General features: G+C 47.8%; 1 protein-coding gene across 1 annotated transcript; it reads right to left on the reverse strand.

The window, feature by feature from the left end:
- Window positions 1-657: 657 nt before the first annotated feature.
- Window positions 658-25,224, reverse strand: rell1 (RELT like 1). Its single transcript, XM_056575168.1, has 8 exons — window positions 24,873-25,224; window positions 17,319-17,525; window positions 15,227-15,298; window positions 9,405-9,459; window positions 4,827-5,096; window positions 4,248-4,380; window positions 1,815-1,842; window positions 658-1,639 (listed from the first exon to the last, which is right to left on the reverse strand). The coding sequence occupies exons 1-7, from the start codon at window positions 24,907-24,909 to the stop codon at window positions 1,828-1,830; spliced, it is 789 nt and encodes a 262-aa protein (XP_056431143.1). The 5' UTR covers window positions 24,910-25,224; the 3' UTR covers window positions 658-1,639; window positions 1,815-1,827.
- Window positions 25,225-26,433: the final 1,209 nt, after the last annotated feature.

Below are 26,433 nucleotides of genomic sequence, written 5' to 3' on the forward strand. Positions count from 1 at the left end.
CTTTAGAAATGTTGTTTTGGTATGAGTCACTTTTAAGTTACATTTGTTTAAACTCAAGCAAGGAATGTCAATCATTCTTCAAAATAGCAGCCAGACCATTAGCAACCCTGCCTTAGATGAATCTGTGTGTGGGCTTGGTTAGTACTAGATGGGAGACCAACTGGGAACACTGAGTTGCTGCTGGAAGTGGTGTCGGGTATTGGCCAGTAGGTGGCACTCTTACCAATGGCCAAAAACATCAATCCCTGATGCCCCGGTGCAGTGACGGGGACACTGTGCTGTGGAAGGCGCCGTCCATCGGAGGAGACGTAAAACCGAGGTCCTGACTCACTGAGGTCTTTAAAGATCCCAGGGCACTTATCGCAAAGAGTAGGGGATTCCCCGGTGTTCTGCCTAAAACTGCCCTCACTCTCCACCTCCAGCTGGTGTGTGGTGGGCGTTCTGGCGCTGATTGGCTGCCGTGCATCACCCCAGTGGTGCTACTCACTGGTGGTGGTGAGTGAGGTCCCCATTTCACTGTAAAGCGTCTTTGAGTGTCTAGAAAAGCGCTATATAAATTCAATGAATTATTATTTATTATTCAAATTATATTTGTCTTGATAAAATTATTCCTAGTGAGACATGACCTTGGGGATGTTCTCGGGAGAATATTTGGCACACACACGCACACGCGCAGACACACACACACACACACACACACACACACAAACACACAATAAATTGAGGTTTAAACACCTCACCGAACACGCAGCTTGGAGCGAATGTTTGGAAGTGAATTGATGGTAAGTTGGTTTTTAGCTCGTTACCGGTTGGTTTTATTTGACTGAATGTCTTAGAGCGAGAGCCCCGTGCCAAACAACCACCTCATGCCTGCCATGAGGCCTGGCTACTGGCCTTGCATCTACTGTCATGAGGACCACGTTTGCTGTTTTCAGGGGAGGTTGGGGGGATGTCTAATGGCGATGGTTGTCTGCTGACCTTTCAGACCTGCTTGTGATTGGATCAGGTTGAGGGTTAGGTTTCACAAGCAGGATTTTCCACAACAGAAAAAGGCCGGTGTCATCATTCATCAGGCCTGGATTTCCACTGCGTTGCTGTTCTTGCCGTACACACAGCTCTTATTCTTTGGTTCTGTAATACTAATGACTTGCGTCGAGGGAGTGACAGTTTGAGTTCTGAGACCTTTTCTTTCCGTCGACTCTGACCTTGGCACTATACAATCCATCTGTGTGACCGCGGTATGCAGGGTGCCGGCGGAAGGTTTCACGGTGTAAGTCAAAGCCCATTTTCATATTCCTGTTGCACTGGAGCCTCCTCATCGTCCTCTTCTTCACCCTGACCCCTTGTTCCCCTGGCGACCCCAGGGAGCTGCCAGCCTCTGTCACCGATGACTACGCCTTCGCTGTTGGCTGTTGCGGAGAGAGGGGGGGGGGCTCTTCCTCTCTTCCCTGTTAGCTACCGTCTTCATCCTCCTCCTCCTCCTCCTCGTTGTGGTCCACTGAGCAGGAGCCCTCAGAGGAGGAGCGTGTGTTCAGCCCCTCTGCTGCAGATCATCCTACATGTTGGTTTGGTCTCTGATTTAGCTCCGCCGTTCCTCCCCCTCTCGTCTTCGGTCCGCTGAAGCCCCTCCTTCCCTGCCCTGGGATGAAAGGTCATAGGTCAAGAACGAGGTCCTCACGGGGGAAGATGACAAAATAAATAGTCCTATTTAGCATTGAGCTACAACTATGTCTCTTTTTGCACTGAGACTCTAGCTTGAGTTTTAATGCAGTGTTTGAGGAGGAAAGAGCAGCAGCAGAGCGAGGACGACTCACCGGGGGGGGGGGGTCACTTGGTCGGCTCCTAGGGAGAGAGAGGAACACATCCTGGTCAGAGAGCACGCTACAACAGCCACAGCAACACCCCACAGCAACATCCATCATACTGCTGGTGAACCACCACAACACCCATCATACTGCTGGTGAACCACAGCCACCACAACACCCATCATACTGCTGGTGAACCACCACAACACCCATCATACTGCTGGTGAACCACCACAACACCCATCATACTGCTGGTGAACCACAGCCACCACAACACCCATTATACTGCTGGTGAACCACCACAACACCCATCATACTGCTGGTGAACCACCACAACACCCATCATACTGCTGGTGAACCACAGCCACCACAACACCCATCATACTGCTGGTGAACCACCACAACACCCATCATACTGCTGGTGAACCACCACAACACCCATCATACTGCTGGTGAACCACAGCCACCACAACACCCATCATACTGCTGGTGGACCACCACAACACCCATCATACTGCTGGTGAACCACCACAACACCCATCATACTGCTGGTGAACCACAGCCACCACAACACCCATCATACTGCTGGTGAACCACAGCCACCACAACACCCATCATACTGATGTGCAGATGGAAAGGTCGAGGAATGGAGCGTCAGAATGATCTGGAATCTGCGCTTTGTTTTTGGGCCGTTAAACATTAAACATTTATTTCTATTCTAACGCAGGATCTGAACAGGGTTCAGACTTTTGTTAATTTTAATAAAGCCCATATTATCTTATGGGTGAACCTTAGGTGGCCAGTTAACAATGGTCGCTTGTCGGTCATCTCTTCTGTTGGAATTAGCCTCCCGTCACTCCTTCAACAACTTCGAAATCTGACCGATAATATTTCCTTCCAATAGGACGTCAAGACCTGCAGGGAACTTGTGTCTATTGAGATATTAGACTTTTGCCGCTTTTCCACCGCACATGTAGCTCGACTCGACTCGACTCGACTCGACTCGACTCGACACGACTCGACACGGCAGCAGCACGGGTCGTTTTCCACCGCAAATAGTACCTCCTGGACGTGGGCGGGGTCGGCTGCGCGAAAGGGCCGTGCAACACCTACGCAACCCACACATGGAGAGAACCCACATAACAACAATAGAGGACATTGATAACATTACTATTATTAGCTGGCATGTTGAAGAAGTTGAAGAAGTGGAATATGTTGGCTGCGGCGCTGCTATGGCTGTTACCAGCATGGTTGCCATGTCGCTCTCGTGACTTCGTCACACTCTCTGGCCAATCAGTGGCCGGCCGTCTGCCGACGTCACCTTTTAGCATCGGCTCAGCCGCTTGGAACCTAGAGTGAGGCGGTACTAGAAAAAGCAGCCACTTCAGGTACCAGATACCATGTTTTCGCGGTGGAAACGCAAAAAATGCGAGCTGAGTCGAGTCGAGTCGTGTCGAGCTGGTACCATGCAGTGGAAAAGCGGCATTTGAGAGCAAGTTAATCTGAATCCGTCTGAATTCAACTCGAAAATTCCAATATGACAAATCGAGTTGTGCCATAAAAAAATAAAACTATTTCAAATATGTATTTTTCAATTCAATACAGATGCAAAACTTGCAAACAGTTGCAGATAATGGGAACACCAAATATATCGTAGCAGGAATTCCAGGGACAGGCCTAAAGTCCAACCCTTCAGAGCAGTGTCCGTCCGTCATGAAACGTCTGGAGGACTAAACGCTGGCCATGGGCGACGTGGGGGCTATCCCCCCGCGGCGTCAGGCCCGTTTCACACTCTGAGATTAAAAAGCCCAGGGATCCAGGGCCATCTAACACAACCTAACTGCTAGGATGACCGCTTTGGCCCGCTAGGTAAAGCCCAGAGGCTATCGGCTGAATGCTCATTTAATCATCAGCCTCAGTGGATTCTCGCCCTGTCAAAATATATCGGCATTAATAATATATGAATACATTGTAGCGTAATAATCTGAGTTGATGCACGATGAGGTAAATTAATTGAGCTAATTAATTGAGCTGGGCAGCTTTCTGTGCTCAGCGACAGGCAGGACCCTGTCTGTTGGCCAGCATTCAGCTGCATTCAGCCTCCCCTGCTTGGGCCGTGGAATGACCCTCCACCTCTGCTCACATGTTCAGATCCAAATTATTGACTACTGGAATAATTGGAATATCTGCAACCAGGATTTCTTCATCGGGATAAGTGAACATTGAAAAAGTTGCACAGTTTTTGCAATGGTACAACCTGGACTGCAATGTCCATTTCAAAGAGCTGAATTAAAACCTGCTAAATTCAGATTTCCTGTTTTCAAAGTATAACAACAAATCTGAATTCAGCCTCCACTAAGGTGTTCTATAAACGGACTTCAACACATGCACGTCTAAGCAGCTCCCAAACAAAGACACACTAACACACACACGCCGTCCGACCTGCTGGGACTCCGACGTGGTCCTGCTCTTAGGCTCCGCCTGGTCGGGGGACGTCGGAGCGCTGCCATTGGCCTCTGAGGTCGGCAGGGTCCGCCTCTCTCTGGGCTGCTTCTCAGACTTGGTCACACGGAACCTGGGGAGCAGAGGAGGAGCGTCTTAACGCCGCTGCTGAGGGAGCGGCCCCTCCACGTCAACATGCTGTCATGTGTCCGACCGCAGGCTGGGTATGGAGCAGCTCTCTCTTCAGTTACAGCAGGGATCCATATCAAAGGTTGCATGACGTCATATCGCACAGAGAATAAGCCCTTAGGGAGAGCTCCCGTCTCAGACGCAAAGTGGAGCTAACGTTTTAATTTGAAGCCAAGGGACATTCAAGAATGTAAAATAATTATAAATACTTTCAATTAAATCAGCAAATTGTTGAGATTTTAATCCCTCTACCTATGGGTCCACACACACACACACACACACACACACACACACACACACACACACACACACACACACACACACACACACACACACACACACACACACACACACACACACACACACACACTCCCTGATCCCCGCGCTGACCTGCCGACAGCGAGCACGGTGACCTCGCCCTGGTGGGAGCGGCGGTTCTCCGAGCGCCGGGGGGTGAGGGGTCGCCGCATCAGGGGCCACTTCTTCTGGCTGCAGCGGCTGCAGGTGTTCTTGGGGCCCCCGGGGCCCCCGATGGTGTGCAGGTGGCTACACGTGTGCTTGGACGTGGCCACGGCGCCGCGGGGGACCCGCGGGGGGCCCGGCCAGACGGGGGTCCGGGGGGGGCTGGACGGGGGGGGGGAGGTGGGCGTCAGCGGGGGGCTGAGAGAGACAGAGAACACACACACAGGGGGGGGTTACACCCTGCTACAGCACGCCTCTTTAATGGAGACTGGTTAAGCAGAGCCCGTAGAGGGTGTGTGTCATCACTCTTTAATGGAGACTAGTTAAGCAGAGCCCGTAGACGGGTGTGTCATCACTCTTTAATGGAGACTAGTTAAGCAGAGCCCGTAGACGGGTGTGTGTCATCCCTCTTTAATGGAGACCAGTTAAGCAGAGCCCTTCTATGTGTGTGTGTCATCACTTTTTAATGGAGACTAGTTAAGCAGAGCCCGTCTACGTGTGTGTGTCATCCCTCTTTAATGGAGACTACTTAAGCAGAGCCTGTCTACGGGTGTGTGTCATCACTCTTTAATGGAGACTAGTTAAGCAGAGCCCGTAGAGGGTGTGTGTCATCACTCTTTAATGGAGACTAGTTAAGCAGAGCCCGTAGACGGGTGTGTCATCCCTCTTTAATGGAGACTAGTTAAGCAGAGCCCGTAGACGGGTGTGTCATCCCTCTTTAATGGAGACTAGTCAAGCAGAGCCCTTCTATGTGTGTGTGTCATCACTTTTTAATGGAGACTAGTTAAGCAGAGCCCGTCTACGTGTGTGTGTCATCCCTCTTTAATGGAGACTACTTAAGCAGAGCCTGTCTACGGGTGTGTGTCATCACTCTTTAATGGAGACTAGTTAAGCAGAGCCCGTAGAGGGTGTGTGTCATCACTCTTTAATGGAGACTAGTTAAGCAGAGCCCTTCTACGTGTGTGTGTCATCACTCTTTAATGGAGACTAGTTAAGGCAGAGCCCGTCTACGTGTGTGTGTCATCACTCTTTAATGAAGACTAGTTAAGCAGAGCCCTTCTGAGGGTGTGTGTGTCACCATTTCTTCCAAATGTTTTCAACAGGTTAACTTTCTAAGGACCAGTGTTGCAGGTGTTTTTTATAAAGGAGGTCAGCGATATATAAACGCGGCTTTAACCATTCCAAAGATGAACAACTCAGGGTTGTCAAAGAATGGAAACCGAGTGTAACCGTACTACACGTAACTATACTACAAGCTAACTACACTACACGTTTACTATACTACACCATAACTACACCACACGTTAACTATACTACACGTTAACTACACTACACGTTAACTATACTACACCTTAACTACACCACACGTTAACTATACTGCACCTTAACCCTCCTCTTAAAGCCAGTGAAGAAGCTTATCCCCCCTCCTTTAACCTCATCCTGCTTGTTTCAGATGAGTTATGATGATATTTTTTTTCCACCAAGCCATACGGACAATGATGCATAATTCCCCCCTCTTCATAAACTTTTTATTTTATTTTATTTAATCCCCACCTCCCTTTTTATTTTTTTTCAATATTCTTACTTTTCTATTATTATTCAAATTTGCACAGCTGGGAGTTGCAGTCGCAATCTCCAGTTCACTGCTTTTTGTTCCACATTTACGCATGTGACAAATAAATTCTTTAATCTTGGATCTTGAATCTTCAATGAGTAGGATGGTGTTCAGGCCCCTGAATGTAATTATATTGCTGATAGAGGAAAACAATCCAAAACAATAATCATGTACAAATCTAAAACTCATAACAATCTACTAGATTTTATTAGTCATATCCATTAAAGGGATACTTCACCCGTCCAGAACCGCGTTCTATCATTATAAAATCGCTAACCCAGTCTTCCCTTGGCCCAGCTTTCCTGATCTAATTTTCTCCCGAGATGACGTCAAATGACGCGTTTGACGTCATCTCAGGATAACTTTGCTTGCCTGCTAGAAGGGCCGAGGACTACAAACCACTGGTTCCGCAAATTTGTGAGCCCACCAATAAGGAATGAAGGGGGGCGGGAGCTCGCGTACCAGATGTAAACACAATGTCCGCCATGTTTCTTCACCGCTTAGCTAGAGAACACATTTGCAATGTGAAACAGCCAAAGTGGATTTCGAAAATCTATTGTTGGATTCGGACATTCAGGGCTATTAGTACGAGCCAGAATACAGCCACGAAGAATTGACACAAATAGAGAAGGAGGCTGCGGCGGCTGCAGCTGAACAAGCCTTGCCTGTTGTCGAGGACGAGGAGCCGGAGCGCGCCGGTTTGCTCTGTTCGCCTGTAGACACTATCACAGAGTCCCTGTGCTGCAGCGAATTTCAGCGATGCCAGTTTCTTCTCAAATAAATGGCTGAATCTGGCGAGGACGGAGCCATGCGTGTAACCTCTCACCCAGGCTTTACGCCTCATCTCAACAGCTGGGTATTGGATACATGTATATTTCCGGACCCAGAAAGTGAACTGGAAACAGACGTCTGAGCATAGAGTAAGTGTTTGTTCTATTACTAACACATTGACTACTAGGGATGGGCATTTGAAGAAATTTCCTTGATCGAGCATCGCTAGAGTTATCGATCAATTATCGATTAATCATTAACTTTTTTCTAGGCTATATTGAAATTCCCGTTGGTAGAAAATGCAGCATGTTTTTATCAATGAAATCTTTATTCCAACAATAATGTATGGGCCAACATTAATACAATACAGTTAACTTGAAGACCTACAACTGTTTAACAGTTTTAAAATAATAAATACAGGCATTATAGGTTATAGGCCTATGCGGCGCTCGTAAAGTCCGAACAATGCGCCTACAGGCGCTCTTAAAGGTTTGCAAACGATGCAACAAGACTAAATCTGTAGCCTATTCCAATTCCAATAAGTAGCCAACTTATCGGACAACAATAATCAAACAAAGGCAGTAGGCTAAAAGTGGGCATTAAACAGTATAACTGTTTTGAAAAAACGGGGGGAAAAAGGCCGACATATAATGCCTATAGGCTGCAGCCGGCGCGCGGAAAAGGCTCGCAACAAAAAGATGAGCCACCCATTTACAAACAATTGCATGAACTAGTCTATCTAAAAGCATTACCTTATTGAACATATATAAGGCTGAACTTGTTGCTAAAATATCATAGTTTTGGCAAAATGTAACGACTCCAAGAGGCACCAAGCCGAAAGAAAAGCGGAGTGAGAGACAACACATTAAGAAAAAAAAGAGCGACTCACATACGGTGGTGACTGTCCCTACTGTCCATAGCATAACTCCAGCCTAGATATTTTTGTTTAGGAATATAACCATGTTAACATGCTCGCGGGTCAGACGCGAACGCAGCCTTGTAACTGTCAGTCCAGCAGCAGAAAACACCCGCTCTGACGGGACCGAAGTTGCGGGGATGCAGAGGTATTGTCGCGCTAACTTTGACAGGAACCTTCTTCCATTCACTTTCCACCAGTCGGCAGGGTGGTATTTCTCCCACATAGTGATATTCAATTAAATGCTTCAAGACTCACAGTATGCAACACAACGTCCTTTTGATCGATAACAATATAAATTGATCGACGCATTTCTTAACGATCGATTATCGAGCATCGATTAATTATGCCCATCCCTATTGACTACAATAGTTTTGAGTCCCAGGGAATGTGACAATGTAGTTATTCGAAAGTAGCCGATCTTATTGGCAGCGCATAGGCTACGTTACGTTAGCTTGAAATCTGTGTAATGCTGTATAGGCTACTCAAGGCATAATTTATCTTGCTTTGCTAATGTTGTTCTCTTTCGTTCTTAGACAGTATCGGCTTCCTGTGATGTCCTGGCCATCAGAGCTAATTGCCCAGCACAAGATGGGCAGTACCCTGGCTACCAGGAGACAGTAGATGCTCAAGATGAGCTGTGACTATTTTGACTCTAGCAAACTCACACGTTTTATCTTTGTAACTTCAACTTCATGTCGGTTGTTGTGATTTGTTTACTAACCCAAGTGCTGTTATACTAAAGTAGGCCTACTGTATAAGATAAACACTTATTTCAACTGGGGAGAAAAGGATGAGAACAAATACTTGATATGCTGAGCTACTTTAATTAGAAATTTATTTTATGTGGCTGGGGGGCCCCTCAATCAGCCCTTTGGCCATCCACTATGCATCAGGAGACAGAGAGGCCATCTGATTGCCCCTCCAGATCTGCTGACCTTTGCACCCCAATAACTGGTCGCTTGGAAGCTAATGCGATTTAAAAGAAGGTATTTGGTGCCACCTGGTGGTCGGATCAGTGTATGGAATCCATAATAGCCACTGCCAATAAATGAGGTATATTTTGGTAAATCGGGTAAAATAAGCCAACCCAGACCAGGCACAACATGCTACAAAAAAAAGAGGAAGGCGCTTGGGCTGCAATTGAAATGTTAAATGTACATTTAATGATCAACAGTAGGAGAGTGAGAGACAGAGTACTCACCCATCAGAGTCAATGCTGTTCTGCTCGACCATGGCTTTGAGGGCGTCCGAGTTTGCTGGAGAGTGAGAGAGGGAGAGGGAAGGAGAAACAGAGTTAAAAGGGAGGCACACACACACACAAACTAACCCTACGCAGAGAGAGACAGGCCAGGTCTAGCCTGATGGCATCAGACCTGAGGACATACTGCAGCAGTACACCAACATGAACTCCAATCAAACCTCCTACAGGGTTTCCTGGCCCGCACCGCAGGGATGGTTTGATCAAGGAGCAGCCAGCAAACACCGGAAGCTCCTAAAAGATGTTTGTGGACATACCTGACACTCAATACCATACCGACCCCCACCACCTGGCACCACCCTCATCAGTGATTTGTGTCAGTCATGAATAGCATTCAGTTCCCATTGTCATCAACATGGGATGATTACGCAACAGGATCCTCCAGTTGAAGTTATATTGTTGGAACTCGCCTGGATTACTACAAATTCAGAAGATCAGTGAAGGGTAGACCTTTAACCTCCGAAAGATAGCCGTACAGCCCGAAGGTCATTGCATAATAACAGATTAAACCAATATCTTGTCGATTTTCAGTAAGATGGTCTAGACTCTAGAGCTTTATCTCGCCACGGGCTAGCTTCACCGGCTGAAACGTACCAGTCGACACGATGGGCCGCTATACAAGTACTTACATTTGGGTACTCTGAGATAACGGGTACCGATATAAGTACTCAAATGATACCATAACAGCTTAAAAACACGCGTGTTATCGCCATGGCCATTCATGTGCATGAAAAAGCGATATATTAATATATCATATTGGACAAATTACGTATGTATGCATAACTCCCCACTTCCTCATTACCCAGGAAGTGGTACTGAGTCATCATCATGTCGCCATGACGACCGTCTGTAATGTCTGGATCCCTCCTGATGACACGCAACAAGTTCCTCAAACACCAATTCAATCCGACAACTCTGATTGAACCGTCTGTGTCCCTCTGCGCACGCACGCACGCACGCGCACGCGCACGCGCACGCACACACACACACACACACACACACACACACACACACACACACACACACACACAGGGTATGTGGCAATGTGCTGACGAGAACAGATAATGGGGGGCCGTCCCGGTCAGGGACTCTGGGGGTGGGGGGGCTAGAGAGGGCGTGAGAGAGAGGCCCGACACCCCAGACCATCAGACAAAGTCTAAGGAAGTCTCTCTGTGGGAGTCCCTCAAGGACGACCAGGGAAGCCACCCTATTGTAGCTATGAGTCGTACTTCACTCATCGTCAGGATTTCCACTCATAGATGACGCCACCATAGATCCTCTGCTCGGCGCAGCAACTCATCCAATCTGTGCCATCCACCGACCCTTGCCTACACTGACCTTGAAGTGATGGGAGGACTCTGGAACTGCCAATCAGCGGTCAAGACTGACCTTTGACTGAAATCTCTCCTCTTCTCCTCCCACACACAGGGCCGGGAACCAACTTGACCTGATATTCAATAGGTCCTCTGGCACCTCTGCTCTCTCTGTTACCCCGCTCCCCGTGTCTGACCATCACTTTGTTGCCTTTTCTCTCCCCTTGAAGTCCTCTCTCCCCCTCCTCTCTAGTCCCCACATTGTAACCCGCCGCCGTAACCTCAAACCTCTCACTCTCCCTCTACGTTTGCCTCAACTGTTCTGTCTTCACTACCTTCTGTCGAACGATTCTACCTAACTTCTATCCAACTATCCACCGAGGAATCCTCCGACACTCTGCTATCCTCCTTCTCCTCCTCTTTGGACTCCCTCTGTTCCTTCCACTCCAGACGTGCGCGATCCTCACCCCCCCCCCCCCCTCCTTGGCTGTCTGAATCTCTGCAGACTTATAGAGCAGAGTTGCGGGCAGCTGAGAGGAAATGGAAGAGATCAGACTCTCCTAATGATCAATCCCAATATCTTTTCCCTCTCTCTGATTTCACCTCCACTGTGTCAACAGCCAAATCTGCCTTTTACCGCACCAAAATAAACTCCTCCGCCTCAAACCCCAGGAAACTCTTTTCCTTGTTCTCTTCCCTCCTCAACCCTCCCTCCCCTCCACCTCCTTCCTGCCTCACTGCTGATGACTTCTTTACCTACTTTACCTAGAAGGTAAAGGACATTGACTCCTTTTCTATCCCTGCCACCATCCTCCCTCCTCCCATCCCCACCTCTGTATTTACCCAATTTATCCCTCTCACCTCCGACCAGGTCAACAGAATAATATCATCTAACCATGCCATCACCTGCCCCCTTGACACTATCCCCTCCTCTCTCCTCCAGGCTGTCTCAAGCGACATCCTGCCATTTCTCACCGCACTCTTCAACTCCTCCCTCACTTCAGGCATTGTTCCAGCGTCTTTCAAGACCAGAATAAAGCCTCTCCTCAAAAAACCGACCCTTGATACCACCGACATCCAGAACTGCAGACCGGTATCTCCTCTTTCATTCCTCTCTAAAATACTGGAACATGCCATCGCTAACCAACTGTCCTCCTATTGCTAATCTAACAACCTCCTTGACCCTCACCAGTCAGGCTTCAAGAAGGCACACTCCACTGAGACGGTTCTTCTCGCGGTGACTAAGTCCCTCCGTGCTGCCAGAGCCTCGTCCCTCTCATCGGAACTCATTCTCCTCAACCTGTCCACAGCATTTGACACGGTGAACCACCAGTTCCTCCTTGCCACTCTCGCTGAACTTGGCATTGCTGAATCTGCCCTTCCCTGGTTCACATCCTACCTGACGAATCACACTTATCAGGTAACATGGAATGGCTCCTTGTCCAAACCTTGCACACTTGAAACTGGTGTCCCTCAAGGCTCTGTACTGGGGCCTCTTCTGTTCTCCCTCTATACCAGATCTCTGGGCTCTGTAATTACATCACACGGCTTTTCCTATCACTGCTATGCTGACGACACTCAGCTATTTCTATCATTCCCCTCATCTGACAAAGCCCTGATAGCAACACGCATATCTGAATGTCTGGCAGACATCAGCACTTAGGCAACTGCCCATCACCTGAGGCTTAACCTCAACAAGACTTAGCTCCTCCTAATGCAAGGAAAAGATTGCCCATACATGGAGTTACTGGTCACTGTTGAGAACATCACTGTATCTCCTTCTCCAACTGCCAGAAAACTCGGTGTGGTACTGGACAATCAGTTATGCTGCACCGCAAACATCAATGCAGTGACCCGATCCAGCAGATTTGCACTTTACAACATCCGCAGGATCTGGCCTTAGCTCACAAGGGAAGCAGCTCAGCTTCTAGTCCAATCACTGGTCATCTCCCGCCTCGACTATTGCAACTCACTCCTGGCTGGACTTCCTGCCTCTGCGATTAAACCTTTGCAGCGCATCCAGAATGCGGCAGCGCGCCTCGTGTTCAACCTACCGAAGTTCTCCCATGTGACCCCCCTCTTCCGGGACCTCAACTGGCTCCCTGTAGTAGCTCGCGTCAGATTCAAGATGATGGTACTGGCATACAAGGCAGTCGATGGAACTGCCCCTGCCTACCTCCAAGCATTGGTAAAGTCACACACCCCAGCTCGATCCCTCCGCTCAACTACCTCAGCTTGACGTCTGGTACCGCCATCGCTAAGAGCAAGCCAAGGTTGATCAACAAAGTCACAACTTTTCTCTGTTTTGGGACCTCAGTGGTGGAACGAGCTCCCTGCCGATCGTAGAGTCGCTCACCAGCTTCCGCAAAAGACTCAAAACCCACCTGTTCAGAGTTCACCTCGACTCTGCATAGCTACCGAGCCCCTTCCGGCCACCATTGTATGTTGTACGTCCTGGTACTTAATGTACGCACTTATTGTACGCACTTAATCTACATTGCACTTATTCATAGTACTTAATTGTGCAACATCTGCAGTAGTTGCTAGCATTGCTGTACACAGGGAATGGGTTAGCATAGCGATTGTTAGTACTTGCACTTGGCTCTATGAACATCTTTACTGTACTGACAGTGATACATTGTCATAAGAAGCGGGCCTGCTTCTTATGACAAATGTACTTATTGTAAGTCGCTTTGTATAAAAGGGTCTGCTAAATGCCCTGAATGTAAATGTTAATGTACTTCGACCACAGTCCTATTGATCATCAAAGTGTGACGTGAACGTCAATTGGTCCTAGTTTTTTTCTAGGACTTCGGTGACATAGCCCTCTATTCTCCTTGCTCCTTTTAAATTGAACAAACAAAAAGGTTCACCTTGAAAGTTGGCCTCAGTCTGCCCAGTTTGAACACAGCTCTGATGCAGATGTTTAACCCATTTAAGCCGGGAAAGCATTGCCGCTGTTCTACCTTTAAAGCCGGGGGCGCTGTTGCGTCATTCTACCTTTAAGGACGGGAAAGCGTTTGCGTCGTTTTTCTGTATAAGGGGGGTTTTTGCCCAAAGTGTCGGCCTCTGGGCCAATGAAATGCATCAAAATAGACACATATAGGTGTCAACTTGTTCCTCGTGAGTTTAGTTCAGAAATTTCTTCAAGCAAGTATGGCGGAATTTGAGACTGAAGACTTTTCTGACGGTAGCGATTTCGAGGAGTTTCTCGGCTTCGAAGATGTTGATGAGGCCGAGTACTTTGATGACTAATACGAACCGATTGACCGGGAATTATGGTTAAGGCACATGTTCGTGAATGACGACGAGGAAGAAGAAGTATGGAATGGGGCTATGGGAATGGGGCTGCTTGTGTTGCCGGTGCGAAGAGATTACTGGCGACAGAGTAAGAATCTCTTTCGGACGCAATTCGCCAGAAATATGTCCCGGGACAGATTTGCGGCCAGCTGGAGGCAAGGACAATAGTAATACTTATTGATTGGGATGATGCTGTAATAAGTAATTACTACAGTTTATATGTAAGAGATGTATTACTGTCCCGGAGATGCGTAAAGCACCCGGGTGCGTAAAACCAGATAAGCTTCTCTGGAATGTCACTTATACTTATCAATAGTAATACTTATTGATTGTGATGATGCTGTAATAAGAAATTACGACAGTTTATATGTAAGAGATGTATTACTGTCCCGGAGATGCGTAAAGCACCGGTAAAACCAGATAAGCTTCTCTGGAATGTCACCAGTGGCGTAACAAGGCAACGACGGGCCCGTATGCAGGATGTTCAAGGCTCTTCCAAAGAATAGAGCTTCTTTGGAATTTCACACCTAACTGCGATCTCCAGAACAATAAGGCCTAGGCTACTATACATTCCCAAATTATAGCCTGTATCTTTTAATTACGCTACTTCTTAGGATGGAATGCAATTGTATTTGTATTATGCATAATACTTTTATTCAGTAGTCATCACATACAAGTGCATGTAATTTAAAACGCAGACTGTTTACAGTTTTAGTCCCAGTCTGTTCCCCTTCCCATGTTTGTTATTATATACTTTATTACTTTCTTATATACTTATTTCACTTTCTTATACTTTATTTTTTTTACTGTTTTGTGCTGTTCCTGCACTTTTACATATTTTTTTACTTTTTTATTTACTTTTCTACCTGTATGTAAATATTGTAAATATTTGTAAATAAAAACTCCAATTTCCCATGAAAGCCACAGGTGTCAGCTCTCAAATACTTTTTGAATTGTGTTCCTATCTGTTACAGGGGCTGAGAAATCAGTAATTTAGTAGGCGTTGACACAATTGCTGAATTTCTAGAAAAACTTCAGGTTTTGGGGGCTTTTCTGAAATCGCCTATAGGTTTTACAGGCATTTTTTCCAGGCGCTTTAGGCCTAAATGGGTTAAGGGGGAAAAACACACACTTTTGGATCAAATCACATACCTTCATTACTCATGATCATGTGGACAATCTGCCCCACGGTGTCGTTGTTCTCGCTGAACGTGTCGTTCAAGTCTAGGAAATGCAGACAAAGAAAGAAAATCATTACTTAACAAGACACATATTTTTCATAAAGTCATATACGCCCTTACAAGAAACTCACACACAAGTGAATCTGAAAGCCATGTGGAGACTCAGGGTTAGTGTGAGTGAGTGAGTGAGTGAGTGAGTGAGTGAGTGAGTGAGTGAGTGAGTGAGTGAGTGAGTGAGTGAGTGAGTGAGTGAGTGAGTGAGTGAGTGAGTGAGTGAGTGAGTGAGTGAGTGAGTGAGTGAGTGAGTGAGTGAGTGAGTGAGTGAGTGAGTGAGTGAGTGAGTGAGTGAGTGAGTGAGTGAGTGAGTGAGTGAGTGAGTGAGTGAGTGAGTGAGTGAGTGAGTGAGTGAGTGAGTGAGGGTTTGGCCATCAGCCAAATAGAGGAAGGAAGGAAAAGTCCAGATAGTTAGACAGATAAGCACATTTCCCCAGAACTTATAATGCCAAAAAACTAAATTCAACAACAGCGCCAGAGCCCAGACCAAGAGCCGTGATTGGCCAGCAGCGAACATAAGCGCGGCGTGCAAAGTATCGCCCAGCGCACAAGGAGAGAGGAACAAGTCTGGGATTCACAAGGATATTCTTCTAGATGAGCAATCTGCCAGAGAACCCTCCGTACACAGACAGCCTCATGGTCCTGATTAGGAAGGAGAGAGGAGGAGGAGGAGGAGAGGAGAGGCGAACCTTCTGTACACAGACAGTCTCATGGTCCTGATTAGGAAGGGGAGAGGAGGAGGAGGAGAGGAGAACCTTCTGTACACAGAGAGACCGGGTCCGGGCATTGTCCGGGGGTCGCCCTTACACAGACTGAACCCCACAGGAGGCCGGCCAGTCATACACACTGACTGGAAACCCTGGTTTGGTCTGGATGGGGGGTGGGGCCTGGGTATCGTGCAGGAGGCAGAGAGCACTCTGTGGGAATGTCAGTGTTATGTTTCCAGCACTCCCAAATCAATTATATATTTGTAAAGCCCTTAATCAGTTTCAGGCTTAAAGGGCTCAACAGGCCACATATGCAATAATATACAATTATATGCATATTATTTAAATCATGTTTATATAATGACTAGTCAATTGAAAAAGTATTTGTATGCATTTTGCTAGGGGCTAGAGATACCTCCCTTCCTCTCTGATTGAAACATTTTAAGATAGTTTGAATGAGGTCTGACACTGAGGCCAATTGACTGACTTCTTTGATGCGTAGATTCCTTTAACCGTCTTGCAGCCTTGCTTGCAGACATGTCCACCTCAACCATACTGTATTGCAGTTTAACTTGGCCTCTAAAAAAGATGCATAAATGTGAATTTCTGTATTGAAAATTGTATAAGATAGGGACGATGCAATTAACTGTAGTTCCAATAAGGGCATGAAACTGATACTGTACTGATATTTTAAACTCTTGTCTCGTTGGGTGCTTCCATTACAGTGTGATTGAAATAGACACGTGTTAATAGGTTCTTCCTAGTTTCACATCTTTTTTTTCACAGCTGTATAACAGCTGTCATCTTACCAACTCTGTATACACCACTGGTACACCATACTGGGTTACCATACTGGGATACCGTTGACTGGTGGATACCGGGTGGTAGCACCGGGCTGGTACTGGTAGATACTGGGTGGAATGTACCACTGGCTGGTACTGGTTGATACTGGGTGGAATGTACCACTGGACTGGTACTGGTTGATACTGGGTGGAACGTACCACCGGGCTGGTACTGGTTCAATGGAATGTACCACTGGGCTGGTACTTGTTGAATGGAATGTACCACTGGGCTGGTACTGGTTGAATGGAATGTACCACTAGAGTCGTAGAGTCGAGGGAGGGGGGGACAAGCCCACTGAAGAGCTCCCCGCCCAGGTCTTACCCCTGGCCCCATAAAGAATACAACCAGAGGTGGGCCAATACCACCGCCGGCTGGGTGTCGGGCGGCCGTTCCCTACTGCTGCTGCTCGGTCTGACATGTTGCCCCGTCTCTGTACACCTTCACACCGCCCCCCCTCACCTCCGCCCAGCTCCAGGTCCTCCTCTGGCTCCTCCCCCTCGGCGGGGGGCTCCCCGGTGGTGCAGCGGTAGCCCCTCCTCTTCAGGAGATGACAGATCAGGACCCCCAGCAGCCCCAGCGTGAAGAAGACCGGCACCAGCACGAAGGCCATGTACTCTGGGCTGGCCTCGGCCACGCCAGGCCCCGCCGGGCTGGGGGTCTGGCCCGCTGGAGGGGGGGGGGACACGTTATTCACCATCACGGGGGGGGGACACGTTATTCACCATCACGGGGGGGGGGGGCGGGGGGGACACGTTATTCACCATCACGGGGGGGGGGGGAGAAGTTATTCACCATCACGGGGGGACGACGACAGACACGTTATTCACCATCACGGGGGGGGGAGGGGGGGACACGTTATTCACCATCACGGGGGGGGGGGGAACACGTTATTCACCATCATGGGGGGGGGGGGGAACACGTTATTCACCATCACGGGGGGGGGGGGGGGGAGACGTTATTCCGCATCACGGGGGACGACGACGACACATTATTCACCATCACGGGGGGGGGGGGGGAACACGTTATTCACCATCACGGGGGGGGGGGGGGGGAACACGTTATTCACCATCACGGGGGGGGGGGCACGTTATTCACCATCATGGGGGGACGACACACGTTATTCACCATCACGGGGGGGGGGGGGGGGACACGTTATTCACCATCACGGGGGGGGGGGGGGGGGGGACACGTTAATCAAGATCACGGGGGGGGGGGGGGGAGACACGTTATTCACCATCACGGGGGGGGGGGGGGGGGACACGTTATTCACCATCACGGGGGGGGGGGGGGACACGCACGTTATTCACCATCACGGGGGGGGGACATGTTATTCACCATCAGCGGGTGTGGACGACACCTAGGGTGGGAATAGATCCCTAGTACTCCGGCAACGTTCTTATCATCACAACGGTAAGGGTTAGTTATCCAATAACATAAACACACATTGTCCGATAAGGGTTTGGTTAGTTATTGGACATTGTGCGATGTTTTAACGGGAGCAGGGTCAAAGACCACTTGTGTCACGCCCTGCATAGACTAGAAGGTATCTAGACAGGACCACAGGAGAGGAGTGAGAGACGGAGGGGAGAGACCGAGAGCTAATGATGTCAGAGGGAAAGATTTGAAGGGGAGGATGGGTGTGAATGGTTGTTTGATTTAACCACAAGAGTCACGCAGACCAATTTAGAACAATAATAACACACCAACCATAAGATCAGCTTTGTTACATCATGGAAGTCCTTTAATAAGCTTGGTCTGCTCTTGAGCAGCTCCACACTGAAAGGTCCCATGGCATGCTACTTTATGGATCATTATATATAGGAGTTAGTGGGCCCTTAATACAGTATTTGAAGACGTTCAAGATATTTAGCCTTGGTGCAGAATTACAGCCACTCCGAGCCGGTCCCACAATGAGCTCTCCACAAACGTGCCGTTAGAGACAGGTCAAGGTGGAGGGAGGGGGTGTGGCCCTGAGCAGCTTGAGGCCACGGTACAATGCGCTAGTGATAACAGTGGATGCCTCGGATTCATAAAGCACTTTTGGCCGTGTTCTGCAAATATTCTAGAACACTCTGGATGCTCCGGCGGGAGTTCTTGAGCTCTATATCTAAGTTATATCATATTATACAAAGATAGTATCATAAAATACATATTATCAGGGCCAAAAGCTGTGTGCGCCTTCAGACGATATTATGACTCTCAAAGGACTGCGTCGGGTTCTGCGACGCCTCTGGTTCTACCACGTCCTCATCAACCTGAAGTAGAACCACGACATGGAGCAGACAGGGATTGATGACCGCCCCCACCCCAGGGCCCCGCCCAGGGCCTGCTCCACCACACCAGGGCCCCCACACCAGGGCCCCCACACCAGGGCCCCCGCCCCAGGGCCCCCGCCCAGAGGCTGCTCCACCACCCCAGGGCCCCCGCCCAGAGGCTGCTCCACCACCCCAGGGCCCTGCCCAGAGGCTGCTAGGAGATCCCTGAGGGCCCCCCTCCCCCAGAGGCTGCTAGGAGGACCCTGAGGGCCCCCCAGAGGCTGCAAGGAGGCCCCTGAGGGCCCCCCCCAGAGGCTGCTGTGTCCTCTCATTCTAAATAGGCGCTGGCGGGGCCGTGTTGATCCCAGCTGCTATTAAAAGAGGGATGACTGAAACTGATCTCTGCTAAAGAGCAGCTGATGAAACATGCATGCATTGGTGTGAATGAATACACACACGCGTGAACACACTTCAGTCTTTTCCCTCATGGGATTATGGGTAAAGGAGGAAGGAAGACAGAGTCAAAGAGAGACCAGAAAGACAGTGTGAGAGGAAGAGAGAGGTAGAGCAAAAGAGAAGGCATTCAGTGTCTTCCAAAGGTCACTCTGGGGGAGGGGGTGTAGTCACAGACTAGTATGCAATCAACATCAACCCTGTTGATGTTAATCATCACTAGATCTTGAAAAGAGGTGATGGCATATAGTTCAACGGTTGTGGAAATTACAACAACAACACACACACACACACACACACACACACACACACACACACACACACACACACACACACACACACACACACACACACACACACACACACACACACACACACACACACACACACACACACACGCACAGGACTTTAGACTCCTTCAGATGGTTCAGGTCAACCAGGGGTCTGCCAGGAGTGGCCCGTCTCTGTGTTGGCGTTCAGTCAATCTATAACGGAGACCACGCCCTGTAAGCCCCGCTGCAGAGTCCCTCCAGCTCCCGGTACCGGGCCGCTCCGGCTGACCCTCCGGTCCCGGCTCCACGGTCAGGGAGGGCTCTAGGGGGCAGCGATGCCTACAGGACTCCACCGTCTACACCATGCCACCCCTCTTCCGGGACCACCACTGTAGCCGCTGTAGTCGCTGGCATCAGATTCAGGACGACGTTACTGGCATACAAGGCGGTCAATGGTACTGCCCCCGCCTACCTCCGAGCACTGGTGAACCCAGCACCCCAGCTCGAGCGCTCCGCTCAACTACCTCAGATGGACGTCTGGTACCGCCATCGCTAAGAGCAAGCAAGAGTCCATCGTCAAAGTGACCACTCACCCTGTTTTGGCCCCGCAGTGGTGGAACGAGCTCCCAGCCTCCGCAAAAGACTCAAGACTCACTCTGCACAGCCACCCACCCCCCCCCCCCACACCTATGCACTTATTCTGTGTCATGCTTCCTGGCACTCTCAACTCACTGGTACTTAGTTGTATAGCATCTTATCCTAGCTATGTTCTGTGTTGCTGTATACAGGGAATGGGTTATCCTAGCGATTGATAGTGCTTGGCACTTGGTGGATTCTAAATGTACTTATTGTAAGTCACTTTGGATAAAAGCGTCTGCTAAACGCCCTGAATGTAAATTGAAGACTGCGGATGATCGCTGTCCAAAGTTCCACCTTTGGGCTTGGACTCAAACCACGAGACACTCCTGCCCCGTAGTCCTTCACATGGCCATCTTCAGCGACCCTTTGGACAGAGAAGTCGTTGATGTGAATTGATGGGCGGTTACACTGAGATAGGAGGCTCAGGGATCAGGGGAACACACACACACACACACACACACACACACACACACACACACACACACACACACACACACACACACACACACACACACACACACACACACACACACACACACACACACACACACACACACACACACAGGTAGGCAGTCAGTCCAATCGGTTGGAGGTCACACACTCTGACCCCAAGAGCAGCAGAGTCTAAGAGGTTCCCTGGCCAACGCCATGGTCCTGAATCCCCGGTCAAGGCATTCCAGCGTGACACACACAATGGAGGCTTTGTGTGCGCTGCCGTGCACGTCCCTTAGTGCATGTGTGAGTTAGTAAGTCAGGGAAATGAGCCACAGTGCTGCCTCGCTATACATCACACACAAACCCACGTCTGAACGCTTCAATGTCTGCACACGTCTGCCCCCAGCCTCACAGGGCTGGTGCTGGTCAGACCCCCAGTGTTCCCAGTCCCCCCAGCGGCTTTACTACATCAACATGGTGATAGAGGCCTTTGTCCCCTCGGTGAACTCCATAGCCTGACAGCCTCTCTCTGCCTTTCACCGACCCGGATATGGAGGATCCAGGGTGCATTCCAAACCCTCCCATACACCCTACCACTCTGCACCGCCTACTGCTGGCTCTGTGTAACCTCGGGGAGGCGAGCAGGAGCAGGAGATGTGTGGAGCTGAGTCACTGAAAGGCGTTGTCTAAGAATCTCAATTCACTTAGGGTCTAATACACCATGTATCCTATGGGCATGGTGGCCATGTGGCCTTTGGAGAATCACTAAAGAACGAGTGTTGGAAGACACCGTGGCTCTACAGTTCAGTCTGCTTTAGCGACCAGTGGAAATGATTCTACACAGGAAAGGGAATCCAGTCCCAGTTTAAGATGAAACCTTTCCAAGTGAGGCAGGATATTGACGTTGGCCCTGAGATCGGGGAGGGGTGGGGGTAATGGAGGAACTATAAGAGATTGTTCCGATTGATGTCATTAATAGCGGATTGATAGGCCCTGATTGGAATTTAATAGCCATCAGCCAAATACTTGATTTCAAGGAATTAGCTGACAGGATAAAGGTATCGTTTTTGTTTTCTTCCTAGTAAGTAAAATGAGAATGATGCAAAGAAACCTTAAAAGAGAGAGTAGCAGTTAAATCGTGAATGAGGAAATGTAGGGTAGTGTAGCATCAATCTGAAATCAAACAGTTTGGAAATGTTCACATCTGCTGTATATATGTGAGGAGTACAGTTTATTACTTCAACTATTTATTTCACTGCTAGAGAATGTTCCATTTCCTCAGAAGACAGGAAATTGCACGTTCAAGGAGTTCCACACTCCAATGGGTCACTAAAAAGTAGTTCAAGACAGACGTTTTACCATTTGATATTAACTGGAAGATGTTGTGTTTTATTTGTGATTTAGGATTACTTAGTGCTCTTTGGATATTGCAGACAAAGTGTAAATTATTCTTATTCCATTGTAGCGGCACTTGTTTCGTTTCCACCTTTCCTTCCGTGCCACTCGTTGGAGTAAGTCTTAAAGAGGAAGTACCATTGGCGTATCATCAAGTTTCCCACTAGTAACATACCTTCAAAAGCAGCAAATATTCACCCTTCTCAGAGGAGCGAATTTGAATGACAAAATATTGTCTATTCGTGTCTTTCCATTGACTTTGGAGGTAATCGCGCCGTGCCTTGGCTTTTGGTGTGAAGTCACCTTAGGGAAGCAATCAACACAGAGCTCTGCAGTCTCCCAAAACCCACAAAGGACAGGACAGTGGATTTGTTCTATTTTTAATGACAACGTCCCCTCTAGTTAGCTAATTATTGCATGCTCTACAATTTTTAACACAATTATTATGAATAAACGAGTCCCTCATTTGCTCATACAATTGGTTTAACCATTGGATAAGGATTATAGTTACAATATCATATTAAAGATTACAAGTTATTAGAACGTCAACAATCTTATAACTTTAAGTAAACCAAACACAAGTAAACCAAAAAGATTTCTGTTTGAAACAGACAAAGGCTGGGTTGGTCCATGTAATTCGAAGCCGAAACCAAAACAAATCCATGCCAAATGTAAGCTAGTTTAAAGCCAAGACCAGGGTTAGAAGTGTTGACAAAGAACACAAGCTTATAATTAGATCCTCATAGGCAAACAGGTTGAGGTACTTCAGCCTAAAGCGTGCAGGGCACCCGTTTAATAAGGTCACTGGGTTATTTTAAACCCAAAGCCATAACAGATTTCAGGTCTGATCAATCTTCAACACTCTGCTCCTGCCCACAACAGTTTACACTCAAGGATTCCCAGTGCTCTCAGTCTGTGAGCTTCAGAGAACGAGCGTCAACAGAGAATCTAAACCTGTGGTCCCTATTGGAGAAAACCAACTAGCCAGGGCAGCTTGTATGCAAGCATCATATACTTGTGTCGGACAAAACAAAGACACAGCTATACGTGCTGCTAAATACTTGTTTGGAATGTAATGCTTGTCAATGGATTGCCATCTGCCCAGTCTCAGAATATGCATACTCACAAAAGCATGGCTGATTCACTTCTCGACTTAGACAATGTCAACAATTAATCATGGCAAACAGGACAACTCCTTAAGACCAGTAGTGAATCTCTGCTTGCATCAACCAGAAACCAATAACATGCAAACCTACACCCTACATAACTCATGAAGCCTATACCAGTCATCTGCATGAAGCGGAACTCGGTGCCATGATTTGTAGGATGAGGATTAGCTGCCACAGAAGTGGAGCTACAGGCAGCCTGAGTCATAGGCACTGCAGCTCAGGTGCAAGAGGAAGAGACCATTAGCACATCATTAACGCTGGACTGGTTTAACCTCCCCTGACTCTAGATCAGATCTCACATGTATTAACACAGTTGTAATGGGAGGGCAGGTCCAGAAACAATGCGTCAAATAGAGGAATGGACTGGTTGAACCGTAACTATACCAAAACTACATTAAGCTGACCCTAGATCCTCAATAAGTGTAATGTGTTACCTATAGCAAGCACACACACACACACACACACAGCCATTTTTCTCACGCAATTTACGGAATCAGAAAGCATATAGACCTGTCATTCAACTTTACAGTGACTTATCATTCTGAAGCGAACACAATTAGACACTATTTCCCGAGTCGCACTACAGAGACTGCACCAGAGGATTTGAACAGCATCTCCTGTGTTCTCAAAGCATGACACTAATCCAATGGTCAGGAAAGACGTTTAGAAGCATATTACATTCTGCAGTTCTTGGGCTTTACCGGGTGGGTTGTACTTAAAGTGTGATCACCGGCCTCACCTCAGCGGTCTAAAGATACTAAAATATAGTAAAGGATACTAAATTATACTATAATAGCTACTAAATTATAGGCTACTAAACGGCTGAATGACCAAATTTCTAAATAACTAAATTACCAAATGACCTACTGAATGACATGGATGTGTTGGAATCGCCAATCAGATGAAACATTCTGGGGAGATGTCTCTAGCTTGAATGATACTTTTTGTCCATTTGTTTCTTTAGGTTAATAATCTATGTTGCACACACTAAAGCAAGGCATGAAAATAGATAGAAAAGGGCAGGACGATTGGAGCAGTTTGGTGTTTTTAGCGAGTATAGTTCCAGGAACCTTTGCGTCAAACGAAATACATTCATAAGAAGATAAACATTGCGCTTGCTGAACGATAAATCCAACTTTTCCCAGAAGCACCGGGGATCCTGTCCGCCCTCCACGTAAACAGTAAACACTGAACAACTCCTGGGTTCTCCTGGGTTTAACGTCAAACTATGAGCGAACACGGGGGAAACCGGGGCGATACCGTCCACCAAGGGGATATTAACGTCCACCACGGGGATCTGGTCGTCGGGCGAATTGTTTTTTTATTTAAAACAGCCTAGCAACACAGTTACACAATGAGCAACAAGAAACACATTAAAACAAACTAACAACTCACGCGTCACGACGAGCACCGCGCCTATGGATTCAGCCATCGATCAGACAGGCAGAGCGGATCTGCTGCTGACAACTGAGCGGTTAGGGTGGTGTGTGTGTGTGTGTGTGTGTGTGTGTGTGTGTGTGTGTGTGTGTGTGTGTGTGTGTGTGTGTGTGTGTGTGTGTGTGTGTGTGTAATGTATGCATGTGACGGTGTGTGCCTGTGCATGTGTGTGTGTGTGTGTGTGTGTGTGTGTGTGTGTGTGTGTGTGTGTGTGTGTGTGTGTGTGTGTGTGTGTGTGTGTGTGTGTGTGTGTGTGTGTGTGTGTGTGTGTGTGTGTTTGTGTGCGGAGCAGAAACAAGGCTAGCGGACACTGGACACCAGCAGGAGACAACCGGGAAGGAGGGGAGGTTTCTCCGTGGATACGATCCCCGTATTTCCTCCTTCCCAGAGGCTGGGCACACCCATCTGCTGAAAGAACTCCTCTGCTACCGCGTCTCTGCTGGTCCGACAACAGCAGGCCTGTTGTGATGTGGTACTACTGCAATACCAGAGTACAACTACTGATGGTACTACTGCAATACCAGAGCAGGACTACACATGGTAATATTGCAATACCAGAGCACAACTAGCCTACTCATGGTAGGCCTTCTACTGCAATACCAGAGCACCACTACTCAGTTCCTCAACGCGGGCCGTGAATCGAGACCTGTCTGTCCGGCACATACTTTCGAGTTTCTAATTCATATATATTCTGATATTAGATATATATTTGTATTATTGTACTGTTGTTCATTATCACCACTCACTCTCTGCTACAGACAGGTCGCAGGTGTCTCCTATCGTCGATGCTTGGTGAGCAGGTCTCCATCAGCCTGTCACCAGTTAGGAAGGCCATCGCATCACTCAAGTCCACTCAAGCTCTATCGCAGTTGGCTGAGGTACCAAAATGACTTTATTTTACTATATATTTAGGACTACTAGATTTACTACGATATATTTTTTATATCTTCAAATCAAACAAAGTATGTACCAAAGAGTTCCACAGAAGAAACATTGAGGCAATAGATAAACACACAGATGGAATAAGGCTTGGAATCAGAAACAAAATAAAAATAAAATTTTTTAAAAATAACAACACAGACCCACAGAATTGGACTATTGGATGAATGTTGGATGAATGACACATGCCTCCATCAACCAGGGATTATCCACCTGCTTCTTGGAATTATTGATTGGTATCAATCATTGATTATTTTCTCGACTCCTGGTCGTTCTCTGCTCTGTGTGTACCTATCAGGTTTACCAAAACCTGAGGCACAACAGAGGCAGATTATCATAGGTAGTCGTGTTCTCTTTCTTCGTGCCATTCGAGTATCATTAGACTAGTTTCCCGATTGGACTTCTACTTCTAACACTACTAACGCCAATGTCGCCCTCTGCTGGACAGATGCATGCAGTTTTCCCGGATAAACAAACCTAGAAAGTTTTAAAGGTCCCATGGCAACAACATTAATATGAGTTCCCCTTAGCCTGCCTATCGTCCCCAAGTGGCAAAAACTTGCGTTCGGTGTAAAACGAG

This window comes from Gadus chalcogrammus, chromosome 17, assembly GCF_026213295.1.
Source record: "Gadus chalcogrammus isolate NIFS_2021 chromosome 17, NIFS_Gcha_1.0, whole genome shotgun sequence".
Lineage (NCBI taxonomy): Eukaryota > Metazoa > Chordata > Actinopteri > Gadiformes > Gadidae > Gadus > Gadus chalcogrammus.